The sequence below is a fragment of the Stegostoma tigrinum genome, chromosome 11 (genome assembly GCF_030684315.1).
Source record: "Stegostoma tigrinum isolate sSteTig4 chromosome 11, sSteTig4.hap1, whole genome shotgun sequence".
Classification (NCBI taxonomy): Eukaryota; Metazoa; Chordata; class Chondrichthyes; order Orectolobiformes; family Stegostomatidae; genus Stegostoma; species Stegostoma tigrinum.
In genome coordinates this window covers 52,857,578-52,874,919 of record NC_081364.1, presented here as the reverse complement: position 1 = coordinate 52,874,919, position 17,342 = coordinate 52,857,578, and the positions used below count along the sequence as shown (strand labels likewise).

The window sequence follows — 17,342 nt, the reverse complement described above, 5'->3', positions numbered from 1 at the left end:
CCCAGAACAGCCTTAGGGACCACTCCAACACGCTCTCACTCTCCAGCACACGAATACACTCTCTGGCATGCGCATGCACAGATTCCCTCTCCTTGCCCCACATGTATACAACATACTTTCTCTCTCTCTCTCTCTCTCTCTCTCTCTCTCTCTCTGTCTCTCTCTCTCTCTCTGTCTCTCTCTCGCTCTGTCTCTCTCTCCCCCTCCCTCTCCTCTCTCTCGCTCTCTCTCTCTCTCTCTCTCCCCCCCCTCCCTCCCTTCCCCCCTCCCTCCCCGCTCTCTCCCCCCTCCCTCCCCCGTCTCTGTCTCTCTCTCTCTCTCTCTCTCTCTCTCTCTCTCACTCCTCCCCCCTACACATACTCTCTGTCCCTGCCCCCTCATACACACACAATTTCACTCTCTCCTCTCCTCTCCTCTCCCACACAGACTCTCTCTGTCTCTCTCGCACACACACAGGTACACACACTCATGTAAATCTATAGGGTGAATTTGCATTTGCTGATTAATTCTAATTTGTTCAAAAAGCACCCAATGTATGGGCAGTCAATGTGGCATTTTATAAATTCCTACTTTAGAAAGAAACTAGTCTGACTCTAAACCAAAACACAAACAGATGCTAAACAAGGCCTCGCACCTAACATGCATTGTCTGACCTGAAATGTCATCTCTTCATTACACTGATTAAAACCTTCAGTTCTCTCAGGACAGTGACTTGAAAGGAATTTGGGGATTTTTATATACATATTAATCAGTTAGACGGTTTTAATTGATTAAAGATTTAACAGCATCTTAGGTTTGTTGAGCATATCCTCATCAGTAGTGTAACCCTTTGATCTTTTATTTATAAATTCTGTGTCTGATAATACCTCTCACACTAACATCTGAAGAAGGAGCGAAGCTCCAAAAGCTTATCTTTTCAAATATACCTGTTGGACTATAACCTGGTATTGTGTGATTTCTGATCTTAGGATAAGGGCTAGCAAGTTTAAAACAGAGTTGAGGAGAAACTACTTCTCCCAAAGGGTTGTGACTCTGTGGAAATCGCTACGCCAAAGTGCAGTAGATGCTGGGACAGTGAGTAAATTTAAGGACAAGTTAGAAAGATTTCTAATTGGTCATATGTTGAAGCATTATGGGGGGAAGACAGGAAAATAGGGGTGAGGAACATATCAGCCATGATCGAATGGCAGAGCAGACTTCGATGGGCCAAATGGCTTAAAACTGACGCCATATCTTATGAACAGAGATAATGGGAACGCAGATGCTGGAGAATCCAATATAACAAAGTGTTATATTGGGAGTACAAAGATGCTGCTTGGCCTGCTGTGTTCCTCCAGCTCCACACTTTGCTATATCTTATGAACTTGTGAATGAATTACATGCAGCACTAACTTTGCTTCTGGGTTTATTAGTGTGATATTTGTTTCTTTCCTTTATATGATGTAGCAATTGCTTCTAATTCAAAACAATATGTATTTTTTATTTTAGTAATAAAATGTGAAGTTTGGAGACCCAGCTGGAAAATACAGATTCTGTTTTATTGTACATGTATTGTTGAATGTTGTGGTACAGTCTATGCCCTATTGTAATCTTTTCAATTTTGTTGATGATAGGTAAACTGGATGAATTACAAAAGCAAAGCAATGGGCTACAGAATGATTGTGATTCCCTTCGACAAGAAAAAGTTATTCTGACAGAAAAGCTGCAATGGTTTGTGGAAGAGCTCCAATGGCAAGTTCCAGCAATTGCTGCTTATTTAGTTTTGATGTTCTTATTTAGTTTTAATGTTTTTATTTCTGGTGTATCCATTTCTAACCATAACTGTTCACTTTAAAGGTAGTTTTCAAATTTCACTTCCTAAAATACTGACATTATTTTTCACTAACAGCTCTGTTCAAGTGATGCACTCAGTACTTCCTACCCAGGGATTCTGTTACATAGTTCTTTTAAAGTTGCATCACAGGTAGACAGGATGGTTAAGATGGTGTTTAACGTACTTGACTTCATTGCTCAGACCATTGAGTGCAGGAGTTGGGACGTCATGTTGAGTTTATGCAGGGTGTTGGTGAAGCCACTTTTGAAGTGCTGTGTACAGTCTGATCGTTCTGCTATAGGAAGAGTGTTATTAAGTTGGAGAGGGTTCAGAAAAGATTTACCAGGATGTTTCCAGGACTAGAGGCTTTGAGTTATAAGGAGATGCTGGATAGGCTGAGAATTTTTTTCATTGGAACGTAAGAGGTTGAGAGGTGACTTTTATAGAGGTTTATAAAATCAGGAGCGGCACAGATAAGGTGAGTAGCAAAAGTCTTCGCCCTCGGATGGTGGAGTGCACAACTAGGTGCATATGTTTAAAGTTGGGAAGAAGGATTTAAAAGAGACATAGGGCAACTTTTTCTCACAAAAAGTGGTTCATACGTGGAATGAACTGCCAGAGGAAGTGATAGGTGCAGGTACAGTTACAATATTTAAGAGACATTCAGACAGGTACATGAATAGGAAAGATTTATAGGGATATGAGCCAAACGTAGACATTTGGGACTAGTTTGGTTTGGGAAACTTTGTCAGCGTGGATGAGTTGAACCAAAGGGTCTCTTTTTGTTCTGTATGACTATAACTCTAATTACTTAATATCAGGAATTATCATAGGTTCAGTGTTTTTAATGCAGTACCTTTGTTTGAAATGATTTTCAGAACTTTTCTTGCATTTGCTGAAAATTAAGTTTGTAGCAAAACACATCCATGTGCCAGAACATTGTACTTCAACTTCCCACCCTTCAGGATGTCTGGGGGATTTGAGTTCTATCCTGACAAAGCAAGGAAAGAAGTAATCTTGGAATAATGAACCGTCAGCTATTCCTGTATACTAAGTCTGTTGTTAGTCGTACAGTGGTATTGCCAGAAGCTTGGAAATATATTCCCTCTTTTTATTCTGAAGTAGTGAAACGCTAGAAATGAGAATACTAATTTATAGAATATTCTATTGGTTTCTTGCCTTGAACTTGATAAACTCAATGAATATATATTTCAAGTCAGAAACTGGAAGAATTTGTCACAGAATATTGTTGTGTGCCATGTATTCTTAGTGTGTGTATATGTAGCAGACTTGAAACAGGCTTGAAATTCCAGTCAGCCACCTGTGGAGATTCTTCAGGAGAATTTAAATATCTCAAGGAAACAGTCTGGTTGATGTGAAGTTTCAGTAAAAAGTTGTTTTTATGTAGTGTTGTACCCTCTACTTTGGAGTTGCCAAGAAAGGCAACAAACGCATCTTCATACTGACTGATGTATAGTATATCTATTAGTTAAAATACTTACCAGATCCTTTAAGATTTTCCTCAATTACTCCTTGTGGCAAAGAGAATTATATCTTTTAACAAAATGTTGTGTAAGTATTTAAAGCAAATGGAGACGTAAAGCGTATGGGAGGAAAGCAGGTGAGTTAAATAAGTTTTGAACTGCTCAAGCAAATTGTTGACACAGACGTGATTGACACAGTTCTCTACTGTGCTACTAATTACAGATGAAATTGATTTCAACTTTTGTTTTGAGTCAATTATACTTCAATAATTTACTTGCGGATATGACTGAGGAAAATATTGAAAAACAACCTATGATTATTGTTACAGTGCTCAGCAACAGAGTGTTAAGCTGACCAAAGATGTCAGTGACCTGGAGATTTCTCGTAAAGAACTAGAAGTTCAGGTTGGAATGTTAAAGGAGCAACGCTCACAAGAGACAAAAGAACTAAGAGTACAACTAGCACAGGCTGAGAATGAGACTCAGAAGTTTCAGCAACAGGTAACATACCTTTTATAGAAGAATTGGATTAACTATAATGTGCTTCACAAGTGTATATTCTCACAATTCCAGAAAGAAGTGATTTGAGGTATTTGGGTATGTGATTTTCCATGGTATTTGTTTCAATTGAATGTGCAACATACTGCAGAACATATGGGGACAGTAATAAGAATTACCCAAATAAGACGTGCATGCCATAAAGAGAGAATTTTGAATACATAAACCACACATTAAAAGCTGAGGTTCACGTGAAAGGCAACAATGTAGCCATTAAAACAGAGACCTGATTATAATTACAGCATGATTTAGAAGCTAAATAGTCCAAGCCTTTCGATCTTTTAGAAAGGCATTTCAATTAGGATCATCATTGAACTGGAAAGATTATGAGTATCATTAGAGAATAACAAAAGATGAAAAATCTACTTGGCTACAATGGAGATTTTAATTTTCACTGACTAGAAGGAGCAAATTTAGCTGGAATAATAAAGACAAGGATTTTCTTATGTTTTCTAGAACAAATATGTTTTAGAATCAACTTTATTTAATGATGAACAAGCCAGCATCATTCAACAATCTGACAGTAAGGGAGCATTGTTCTTACACAGACGTGATTGACCATCATACGACTGAGTCCGTCATTAGGTTCAGATGAAGAAAGGAAAGTCACAGATTGGTTTGTTAACTCCTAAAAACCTAATAAGTTGGGAAATAAGTTGACCATAGTAAACTGGGTCGAACTGTTGGCAGGATAACCTACATGAAAATGTTAAATGCTTTACAAAAAGATGGTAATGCAAAAAAAAACAATGGAGCTTAAGGTTGGCAAATCTCACGGAGCTGATTATTTCTTTTCAAGGTATTTTAAAATAAGCGAAGAAATAGATGCATTTGTAGAATCCTTTCAAAACTCTCCAGCTTTAGCAATTGTGCCTTTTGGACTGCAAACTGTAAATCTGGCTCCATTATTTAACTTGGTAGGATGTAAATAAATAGATAATTGCCAGTTTAAAATGAGTTGTAAAGAAATTACTGGAATCTAGCCGTAGAGACAATAACTGAGCAGTTGGACAAATAATCACTGATTATTGAGCATTTGTATAGATTTATGAAAGTTGATGATGTCTCACTAAACTTACTGAAATCTTGGACATTATATGGGCTTCCAAAAGATAATTGATAACATTTCACACGAGTTAAATAGGAAACATTGAAAGCTGATAAAATTATTTATAGCCTTGAGATTAAAATTGACTTGATTAGGTGATAGGAGATAGAGAATTGGGATAAAATGTTTGTTTGTAATTGGTAGGTTGTGACCAGTGACATTCACCAGGAAACACAGGTCTCTGCTTTTCACCATATACTATATGTAATGGTGACTCAGGCAGACAGAAGAATAGAGAATTGTGTTAATGAGTTTTTAGTTAATAGTATGTTAATAGGCACAGTAAATTATATGACTGGGAGTAGAAAATTACAATGCAGTATAGACAAATAGAGGTGGCGGGCAAAACTACAGCAGATGGAGTTAAATGTGGACTTACATGACGTCATCCATATTCAATTCATTGGATTCAACAAGGACACTGAATGTCAGGAAAGAATTTGTAGCCCTGGAATACAAGCTAAATTCATTGTACTTATCATGAATATTTATCATTTCAGCCCTTGTATCATTTGTTATTAAGGGCCAGATTATCAAATGATATCAGGTTTAAATTATTAATTTTATTTACAGATAAAATAAATTTGACTTTTATTTCCTGAATATAGAAATGAAGTATTTAAAGTGACAGTTATTCAGTATGTTAGATAAAGAGAAACTGTTTATTTTGGTAAGGAAATGAAATTCATGAAATGAAATAAGAAATTAAAAGAATTTAATGTTGTCTTAGAAGGAATAGTGCAGTTGCTTAGATTCTCTTCCTTTAACCTTAGGGATATGTTCTGAAATCCAGCTGGAACAAGAATGTGGAAGTCTTTTCTTTGGGTCATAACATAAATCTGACTTAATAATACATTAAATTGCTAATTTCATAGACATTCAGTAACAATGATTACTGAAACATGGAGATAAAAATCTGGCTTTAGCAGCAAGGGACCTGAAGGTGCGTAATAATGTGCCAAGTCATTCGCCAGCATTTTCAGTGCTATTGATTTATTACACCGTTTCTGCCATGGGAAGCTTCCAAAAGGTTTTTATCCCCATATTTCAGTCACCTCATCCAATAAGTAGAGGAAAACTGCACAATAAGCCCATGTTATGGCTAGGTGATGGCCTAGTGATATTAACGCTAGACTATTAATCCAAAGACTCAGGTAATGTTCTGGGAACTTGCTATGGCTGATGGTGGAAATAAGACTCAAATAATGACCATGAAGCCATTGACCATTGTTAGGAAAAACCCATCTGGTTCATTGTTGTCCTTTAAGGAATGAAATCTGCCATCTGTATCTGGTCTGGCCTACATGTGAACTCAGTATAAAGGCAGTAACATGGTTGACTCTGAACGGCCCTCTGGCCAATTAGAGATGGGCAGAAAATGCCAATCCAGACTGTGAGACCCTGTTAACCCACATTTCAGTGAAACTTGAATGAATACAATAAATCAGACTGAGGTTAACTTGAATTGGCTATGTCGTGGGAAATGATGTCTTGCTATACCACAGCCGGTGCACAAAATAAAGCCATTCATTACCTCTCAAATGAAAGAGTCATTGAAATCACTTGGAAAGATCATAAGCAGCTCTCACTAAACCAAGAATACCTTTCCCTGTTCTTTACTCGTGGTGAGTAAAGTGAAAGTTTGATCCTTTTTTAATTTATTATTGGAGAGATTAATTCTGTAGCTAAAACACTAGCACCAGTTATGATGCTAATGTAAGGTCAGAACAGCAAATTTACCTGAATTTAAAACCTGATTTAAAAAAAGCCATTTGGAATGATCCATTTTACACCGAAAGAAGGAGATTGATTGATTAAATTCATTTGATTAAAGAGTAAATTCAAGCTATTTGTTCTTCTTCTGGGAATTTATTTTTTAGGCTGGCTTTTGATGCTGAAGTATCAAGTAACAGCAGTCTTCCTACACCTTTTCCATTTACCTTTCCTCTTGTGTTATCCTTAATTGTAAGTAGTGTTAGGTTACTTGCCTCTGGTGTATAAAGCATATCTGGCACTGGGCGGCACATATCAGGACTCACTGCATAAGTAATTACATTCAGGAGCAGAGTAATGTGAGAATGCCAGAGGGAAAATGTGGGAAAGAAAAGTAATTTTAAATAGCAATTTTAAACAACAAAGACTATAACTGCATTGTATACAGCATGCAAAAACTACAGTTAATATCATGTGAAATTAATAATAGATTAATGATGAAGTCATAGAATTTAAAAATCTAAACAAGTACTTGCTACATATGTTCAGAACACGCACAGTATCTACAATATACTCCCTATATTTGATATGTGTTCTAGTATGAAGCAAATCAGACCATGTACCTGGAGTTGAAGGAAAAGCTTGACAAGACTCAACAAGAGAATGAGTCCATCACAGAAGAACTTGAAAATTGTAAAGAAAATTTGAAGCTGCTGCAACAGAAGGGAAACAATGTAAGTCTTACTGATTGGCTTCAATGCTGATGTTCTTTCAATAATTTTTTTGTCAAGTTTGATGTTAATTATTTTTCATCTATTAGTGTAAGCTTGTAAATTTTAAGCCTGATAGGAAATCAAATCTTTATACCACTTCCAATCACAACTGCACAAAACACTGTAAATTATACAGCAAAGTTCTTATTAGCAGGCACCTATGGGACCAGGAGTGTGCCAGTTAATCAAATGTTCCGGATGATCAAGAGATCCACATAATTAGTGTAAAATGCATACTATATATTAGAAACATAATGCAGGGGGTAACCACATCACTGTTATACTTACTTGCAGCATAAATAATTAAATAATAACACAACTTTGCTGAAATAAAACTGAGCGGCAGAGAGCCTTCCAACTCACACCCTCAACTGACTACTCAGACATTGCAGAGATTGTGATGAAACAGTAAACTTTCGATATTTCAAACATAGAATTTTCACACATTTATTGACAGCATTGATTCATAAGATGTCGGTTAAGATTTGCTGTATATTATATCTTTATCTAAATCAAAGGATTCAAATTTACTCGCCTTTTCATGCCAAAGTAATACTTTAACCAAATTAGTGTTGAATTGCAATTTTTATGGCTTTGATTTTGCTAAAAGCTTAAATCAAGGGGTCATAATCGGGCTTGTGAGCATTAGGAAATAAACTGAACTGAACTTTCCTATTGAAATGCTGCTGTATTCAACTATTTTACCCATATGTCTCCGACTCTTGATTAATTTCCTACATACCTGCATTTTCATGGTAAAGTCTGCAAAATGTCTTTAAAGTTATGTGGAGAAAAGTAGATTTTAATAATCTTGATCTACACCCTCCTATCAATCCAGGAGGGCCAACTGGTAGGTAGGATAACAGCAGTCCCTGAAACCTGAGGTCAGTTTCAAAGAATGCAAAACAGATTGGAAACATGGTTCAAGTGACACCATTGCATCAGTTCATGTCACACTTTCTGCAGTACTGGTGCCAGTGCCGTTTCGCCCTAGAACCCATTCCCATATCAGTCTTTGAACCACCTGTTTATTTCTGTAATGTTATGTTCCCTTTTCCAATTTGGCGTGGCTTGGGTTATAGTCCAGAAATCATAACCTTCTTAATCTGCTTCTTAATTTGATGCCTAGCATCGCATACTGATGAGGCAGAACCTCCTTCTATGTCCTGCTTTATCACTGGTATCTGCATAATCCACAACAAACTGCTCCCCTTCCACTGTAAGTTCCTCTCCAACCCTGGGGTCATGCATCTGGACTCCTGTTCTTAGTAAACAGTGTCACTTCCCGTCATTGTACTGTCTCCTACAATTGCTACATTCTATTTTGTTGCCCAACTTGAATGTCGTCTTATGCCATGGTGCAAAGGCCAGTTTGCTTATCCAGACTGCAGCCCTCAGACTCATCCACACGGACTGAAAGAGCATGTTGGAAAATTTCATAGGCTGAAGATCCTGCTCTTTCTCTGGGTCCTCTTATCTGTTCCACTACAACCACACTCTCCTGTGCCTTAACACAGATCAAATCAGGTAACTGAATCCTGAGAGATGCGGGTTTCCTCCTGGTACAAAGAATTCAGTTATGTATCATCCTCCCTGATGTGTTACAATGTCTGTAGATCAGCCTGCAGGTCAAACTCTGAGCTGACTCTACTCTTCAAAAGCATACTGCAGACATGTTTACTTTTAGTTAAAACTGGCATCCAGTAAACTCCCATATGCTACAGCTGTAATACATTGCCCGATCTGCCATCTTTATTGTGCTCGAATGAATTATGTGCCAGAAGTTATAATTGAATCAAGTAAGCATGTTTTTATATACTTTACTAATCTCGACACTAGTTGCTATACTATACTGAACCTTCGGAGATTGAACAAGTTAAGAAAAGCAGAAGCAGCAAAGAGGTTCTTTCTCTTCTTCTCCTTTCCCATAATCACCTCATTCGCGTGCTGTTTTATGCCAGGTTCCGTCCTCTTCTCATGCGCTGCTGTACAGCAGGTTCACTATTCGTATTCATACTGCTTTGTACCAGGTTCATTGCTCACCTTTCACTCTGTTTTATATTGGTTTCAATGGTTATTTTCTCCCACTGCTTCAAACCAGATTCACCAAAATCTTGCACTGCTTTATATTGGATTAATTGCTCCTCTTTTACACTGCTTCATGCTGAGTTCACTAGTCTCCTCTCTGACAGCTTTATGTTGGGGTTCACTGCTCACACTGCTTCATACTGATTTCACCGCTCTGCTCACATGGCATCATACTAAGTTCACCGCTCTGCTCACACTGCTTCATTACTGAGTTCTCCGCTCTGCTCACACTGCTTCATACTGAGTTCACCGCTCTGCTCACACTGCCTTATACAGATGCTGCCAGACCTGCTGAGCTTTTCCAGCAACTGTTTTTGTTCCTGCTTTATACTGACTTCACCGCTCTGCTCACACTGTTTCATACTGGATTCGTTACTCTCCCCTCACACTGCTTTATAGTGGATTCACTAATTCATTCTTCCACTGCTTTATACTGAGTTCACAGCTCCCTCTTGCACTGCTTTATGCTGAATAAAATTCAAAAGAACTACAGATGCTGGAAAGTCTCAGCAGGTCCAGCAGCAGCTGTGGTTAGAAATCAGAGTTAATGTTTTGGGTTCAGTATCTGCCATCAGGCACTGTTTCACACTATTAACTGTTCTCCCCTCATGCTGCTTCACTCTAGGTTCACTGTTTTCCTCTTGTACTGCTTTATATTGACTTCATTGGTCTCAAGTCATGCATACTTTACACTTTATGATTCGTATGAAACACTGCACCTAGTACAGTGAAGCACTCCTGTTTTCAACTTCGATTATGAATTTGCACCATAAACAAAGGAAGTTTGGCAAAGGCACAGTATAAATCAGCAGTGTTATTTCTGGAGATAAGTGTTGATCAGAAATAAAATGCTAGTTATTGAAGATAGTTGAAATATTGTGGCTTTGCAATTGTTCTGAAAATAGTAAAGGTTAATTCAGTACATTTCTTTAAAATTGTGATAAGCAGTTACTTGATTTAAACAGGTGAACGACAAGTCTAAAGATAATAAGGAAGAATTGCAGGAAGTTTTAGGAGAGAAATCTTTACACAGTTGTCTTAGTTAGAAAAGGAAATTTTCTGCTACACAGTGGTGGTTGTTAGTGAAATTGAGATTAAACCATTAAACACACCCCAACAATGCCACAGCAACAGACATTAGAGGTGAGAGATAACCAGTTAAATGAGTGAAATACAATACCAACACACTATGTTCATGTCCACTGTCAGTTTTACACTGGTGGACATTGTCATATCTGCATCTTGCTGCGGAGAGCTAAGACACGTTATTTATATATTCAAAAAGGGCTTTGTTAGTTCATTTGGGAGTCTCATTTATTATTGAAAGGATTTCCCAATGAGAGAGGAATGTAAAAGTGAACCAGGTGCTCCCCTAGCCGCTCAAGAAAAGCTTCAACTTTCCCAAAACCAGTCCAACCTGTCTCTGCCTTCCTAACCTGTTCTTCCTCTCACCCATCCCTTCCTCCCACCCCAAACCGCACACCCATCTACCTACTAACCTCATTCCACCTCCTTGACCTGTCAGTCTTCACCGGACTGACCTATCCCCTCCCTACCTCCCCACCTATACTCTCTCCACCTATCTTCTTTTCTCCATCTTCGGTTTGCCTCCCCCTCTCTCCCTATTTATTCCAGAACCCTCACCCCATCCCCCTCTCTGATGAAGGGTCTAGGCCCGAAACGTCAGCTTTTGTGCTCCTGAGATGCTGCTTGGCCTGCTGTGTTCATCCAGCCTCACATTTTATTATCTTGGATTCTCCAGCATCTGCAGTTCCCATTATCTCTCAACTTTCCACTGCTGGTTATGAACTCGTTCATCTGATCTGCATATGAACAGTCATCCCCAAGACCTCCCCTCACCACGTCTTCTCTACCTGCACTCTTCTCCAGTACCACAGCCTCCCTTTGACCTCGTTTTCCTACCCACCACCTCCCCACTCTTGATCACTGAGACTTTCCCTGAGAGTTTGGCTACTGGCTCCTGCCATTAGATTTCCCTCCTGAACTAAGCTATCAATTTAGCTGACTCCTGGGCTGAAATGGAACCATGATTGACTGTTGTTATTCATTCATGGGATGTGGTTGTCACTAGTTAATAAGTATTTATTGTCTATCCCTAGTTGCCCTTAAAAAGGTGATGATGGGCTGCATTCTCGAACTGTTGCAGTCTTTGGGATGCAGGTTCACCCAAGATGCTGTTAGGATGACAATTCCAGAATTTTAGCCTAGCAACATTGAAGGAATGACCATATTATTTCAAATCAGAATGAAGTGTGGCTTAGAGCGGAACTTCAGGTTGCGGTGTTCCCATGAATCTGCTGCCCTTGACTTTTTAGATAGTACAGTCATGAGATTGGATGATGTTGTCAGTGGACCCTTGGTGAGTTACTGCCATTACATTCAGTAGTACCTCATCTTTTATGCTTCTCCCTAGTCTCGCTGGGTTTTAGAGCTATTTTGTCTTCTCTCAAGTTTTCCACCAGTGCAGCTACAACACAGTATCTACTCAACAATGTGGAAAACTGCTCAGGTAAGCCCTGTACATATAAAACAGGGCAAATCCAACCCAACCTATTACTACTCCATCAGTTTACTTGCAATCAGCAATAAAATGGTGACAGGTGTTATCAAGCAGCACTTGCTTAACAATACCCTGGTCACTGGCACACAGTTACTCAGCTCCCGCTTTCATTACAGGCTAGGCTCAAGCATGCACAAAAGAGCTGACGGTGACATGAGATGAGATAAGAGTGCCTGCTCTTGACTTTTTTTTATTCATTTTACATACCAATGTTTATTGCCCCCTGCCAAGTTGTTGTTGAAGGTTGTGGTGAGCTGTCTTCTTGAACCGCTGCAATCCATCTGCTGTGGGTTGACCCACAATGCCATTATGAAGAGATTTCCAGGATTTTGACCCAGCAGTAGTGAAGGAACGATGATATATGTTCATTTCAGGATGATGAGTGGCTTAGAAGGGAACTTGAAGGTTGTGGCGTTCCCACATTTCTGCTACCCTTGTCATTCTGATGGAAGTGGTTAGACCATAAGACAGGAGTGGAAGTAAGGCCATTCGGCCCATCAAGTCCACTCCGCCATTTAAATCATGGCTGATGGGCATTTCAACACCACTTCCCTGAACTCTCTCCGTAGCCCTTGATTCCTTTTGAGATCAAGAATTTGTCGATCTCTGCCTTGAAGGCATCCAACGGTTGTGGGTTTGGAAGGTGCTGTCTGAGGATCTTTGGTGAATTTTTGCAGTGCATCTTCTAGATAGTACACATTGTGGCTACTGAGCATCAGTGCTGGAAGGAGTGGTTGCTTGTGGATGTAGTGCCAGTCAAGCAGGTTGCTTTGCTCTGGATGTTGTCAGGCTTCTTGACTGTTAGTGGGACTGCACTCTTCCAGGTGGGGAGTATTTCATCATACTCCTTTCTTGTGTCTTATAGGTGGACAGGCTTTGGGGAGTTACTCGCTGCAGTATTCCTGGCCTTTGATCTGCTATTGTAGCCACTGCATTTATGTGGTGAGTCCAGTTGAGTTTCTGATCAATAATAACTCCCAGGATGTTGATACTGGGGGAATTCAGTGATGGTAACATCATTAAACGTCAAGGGGTGGTGGTTAGGTTGTCTCTTGTTGGTGATCATCATAGCCTAGCATTTGTCAGCCCAAGTCTGGATCTTGTTGCATTTGGAACCAGACTGCTTCGGTCTCTGAGAAGTCGCAAATGGTGTTGAACGTTGTGCGATCAACCCCACTTCTGACCTTATGATGGAGGGAACGTCGTTGTTGAAGCAGCTAAACATGATTGGACCTAGGACAGTACCCCAAAGAACTCCTGCAGAGATGTCCAGTAGCTGAGATGACTGACCTCCAACAATCACAGCCATCTGCCTATGTGTCAGGTATGACTGTGACCACCAGAGAGTTTGCCCTCTAATACCCATTGATTCCAGTTTTGATAGGACTCCTTGATGCCACACTTGGTCAAATGCAGCCTTGATGTCAAGGGATTGTCACTCTCACCTCACCTCTTGAGATCAGTTTTTTTTTAAATCCATGTTTGAACTAAAGCTGTAATGAGGTCAGGGTCTGAGTTGCTCTAGGGGAACCCAAACTGGTGCCCCTGAGCAGATGCAGCTTGATAGCACTGTTGATGACACCTCCCATCACTGTATAGATGATCAACTGTAGACTGATGGGGCAGTATATGGCAAGATTGGATTTGTCCAGCAAGGACATACTTGGGCAATTTTCCACATTGTCGGTTGGATGCCAGTGTTGTAACTGTACCAGAACAGCTTGGCCAGGGGAACAGCAAGTTCTGGAGCTCCCCTAGCCAAGCCCTATTAGTATGGCATCAAATCAGTGGGAATCAGGGAAATATTGCCGCTGGTTACAGTAACAAGGAAGATGGTTGTGGTTGTTGGAGATCAGCCATCTCGGCTCAGGGATCACTCTGCAGGAGTTCCCCAATGTAGTATCCTCCACCCAACCATCTGCTTCATCAATGGCCATCCTTTCATCATCATGTCAAATGTGGGATCGTCCGCTCAAGGTTGCACATTCATGATACTTTAGGTCCTGAAGTAGTCCATGTTCAAATGCAGCAAAACCTGAACAATAGCCAGGGTTATGCTGCCATACAGGTAATATTCATACCATTTAAATGCCGGGGAAATGACCATCTCCAAAAAGAAAGAATATAACTAAAGTCCCTTGACATTCAACAGCATTACCCCATCGCTGAATCCCCAACCATCAGCATCCTTGGGTTACCATTGATTAGAAATTGAGCTAACTGGCAATATAAGTCCTTGGTTGCATGAGCAGGTTAGAGGCTCAGAATTTTGCAGCAAGTAAGTGACCTCCTGACTACACTCATACGCACACAAACCCTCCACCACCAACACTCATTTACAGCATTATATACCATCTGTAAGATTTACTGCAGAAATTCGCCCGGGGTTCTTGGACAATATGTTCCAAATCCACGATCGCCATCATCTCGAAGTACAAGGGCACTAGATGCATGGTAACAATTTCACCTGCAAGTTCCCAATCCACTTATCGTTCTAAGTTGGAAATGTACCTGTGACTTTCAATGTCATGGGTCAAAATCCAGGGAATCCACATTCCCTTCCCAGTAGTTTTGTGGAGCAAATGGAGTGCAGCAGTCCAAGAAAGCAACTCGGCAGCACCTTCACAAGGGCAGATAAAGATGGACAATAAATGCTGGCCCAGCAAAGGGCATTAATGAATAAAACAACAGTGGGTCAGAGATGTATGATTTGAAAGGGCATGTAGTAATTTGAATTGACAGGTATTTATAGCAACATTGAAGATTGGAGCAGTCATAGGCCATTCGACCCCATGACCCTGCCCCACAATTCTTCATGATTGTGGCTGATCATCGAGCTAAATACCCTAGCCCCTAATCTCTTTTGCTACAAAAACTATATCTACCTTCTTGAAAATAGCAAATAGCCGTCTTCTGTATTGAGTGATAACCTTTCCTAAACGAAATGGGCAAAATTATATTTCTTTAGGCAGGCTCTGATTGGATCATTGTTACCTGATTGTGGTTTCTAGCATTCTTAATTGCTCGACTTTCCTTTGTACTATTATTTATCAAAGTGCTTTACAGTCATTGAAGTATTTTTGAAATAGTCACTCTTGTGGAAAACACAGTTACACAATTGCAGAGAATCAGTTAGGATAACTTTCCTTTATCTTTTACGTGGGATTTAAATAATTAAGCCAGCACTTACTTGGTATTTAAAGCCATGATCTGTAAGATAATGAAGTAATTGAATAATTCACAATTATTCAGTCTTCACTTTATACAGAATTGTCGGCATGAATATCCCTTTCCATATATTTTTCTGATTATAACGCTTAAAAGTACCTGTCAGAAGACGTGCTTAACTAGGTAATAAGTATCTCACTTCAACAAAATAAGGGCTCATATTTGTGTTTTCTGAAGAACTTAATACATTTTCTGCTCCGCCAGTAAGATGGCTAACCTGGGCCTAATCTCCCTACTAACATGTAAAATGTTTTGCGAGACAGCACTTTGCAGACAAATTGTCAGATCTATTTTAGAGCTGTTATTTATCCTCTGTACTAAACTTTAGAATGCTTACATTTATGTCCCACCAATATATTCCCTGAAAATCTCCACTGTGCATTCTGGTGCTTTGCACACAGTGACTGTGAATATCCCTTACCTCCCTCAGCCTTCTACAATATTGCAACCCATCCCTGCTCTGGGCGTCGCCCTAATCCTGGCTTTCCTGTACTGGTGGTCTGATTACCTATGGTAGATAAAGGTACACAGCTACAATTTATGTCTGTGTGTTCCTCTGCTACTTGTATCCCTTCTTCTCAAAATGCATGAACAGTCTTAATGCAGTTTTAATTTGCTAACCTATGTTGCAAGGTTTTCTACTACCGACATTAACTACGTTTTGATGCACATATTTATTTTTTTCTTTGCTTCCATGTTGGAACATCTTTCATTTTTAGAAAAAACTGCTTCAATACCTATTTTGCTATGTTTTGCTGCATCATCACAATCATGCCAGTCTAGCATGCTTATTGTCTACCTAACACTAAATAATTTTCTAGTATTTGTGCTTACCTGTTATAATAATACAGCAGATTGGGGTAACATTTAATTGTGAAATAAACTCCTATATTTACATTTAGCTCTCTCTTTGTAATCCATATTCATTTAATTAATTTTAACTAAAAAGATAGTGAAAGAAAAAAGCTTATTTACTGCAGCAGACTGTAATTACCCCAATTGATTTTTTCAAACTTTTGTAAAACTATAGAAGTAAAATTAAGTAATCGTGGATACATTATCAGATCTTCATTGTTTGCAGTATTGTCACTGAAGATTTATTTTGTATTAAGCACAGTTCTGATAAGTATTTGGTCTCAATTTGCGATCAGAGATTGGTAGAGACGCAATGTTAAATGTAGCAGTTCAGTACTTAAAATTTATTTTGCCCCAAACTGCTTGTCTGTATTTTTAGAGGACAATAGCCCATAAACTATTAACTTGACTCTTCAATAAAACTTTTCAGGGTGGATTGTTCAAGTGGATGCCAGTGATGGCCGTGCTGGTTGCTGTGACAGTGGTAGTGTTATACCCAGCATTGAATAGAGCCTCACCATGAGACTGCGAGATGTCTCTCAAACTGCAGAATGTCCTCCCCTTTGACATTGGCTTTCTTTTACTACAGGGAACAAGCAGATGTGTTTCCTTCCTCTTTACCTCCAACAAAAACACGGCTGTTTCAGAGTACGACAGTAGGATTTTTGCTTGAACTGTATAATATGTAATTGTATATAGAGGGAATAAAAATTTGTGACTGGATTCTACTCTAGATGATGTTTTGTTTTGCATTTTTCCTTTTCAAAAAAAAATCAGTACTTTGGAATTATGTAAAGAAATATAGTGGCCTAAACTAGGCTTCTTGGTACCAAAATATTAAAAACATTGAAGTTAATTTAGTTTCACTTCTGAGTTCTACTGTATCTTTTGATAATATTGATGCAATTCCACCAACTGATGCATTTATGCCAGAAGACCAATGCTAACAGAATTTAAATGGTTCATCTACAGTCAGCTTGATCCACATACAAGAGGTGATAGGTCATTTAAACAGCAATCACATTTAAATTGTAAGTGTTATGCTATTGCAGGGTTGGGAGACTATACCTGAATTTCACTGGATCTTAACTTCTCCCAATAATTTTTTAAATCTCAGAGTGTACTTTTTATTAAAGAAACA

The 17,342-nt window shown here is 39.1% G+C and overlaps 1 protein-coding gene across 25 annotated transcripts in view; it reads left to right on the top strand.

Moving 5' to 3' along the window:
- The window catches only part of slmapa (sarcolemma associated protein a), a 293,580-nt gene extending 276,644 nt beyond the window's left edge, over positions 1-16,936 (top strand). For 21 of the 25 annotated variants that reach the window (XM_048548186.2, XM_048548184.2, XM_048548183.2 and 18 more), the window contains 4 exons: positions 1,614-1,731; positions 3,627-3,798; positions 7,276-7,410; positions 16,632-16,936. In XM_048548186.2, the coding sequence (XP_048404143.1) occupies positions 1,614-1,731; positions 3,627-3,798; positions 7,276-7,410; positions 16,632-16,724 (518 nt within the window). In that variant the 3' untranslated portion in view covers positions 16,725-16,936. Of the gene's footprint in view, positions 1-1,613; positions 1,732-3,626; positions 3,799-7,275; positions 7,411-15,776; positions 15,870-16,631 lie in introns of all 25 variants that reach the window. The other 4 variants (XM_048548190.2, XM_048548189.2, XM_048548188.2 and 1 more) reach the window with 1 other exon arrangement.
- The last annotated feature ends 406 nt before the right edge of the window (positions 16,937-17,342 follow it).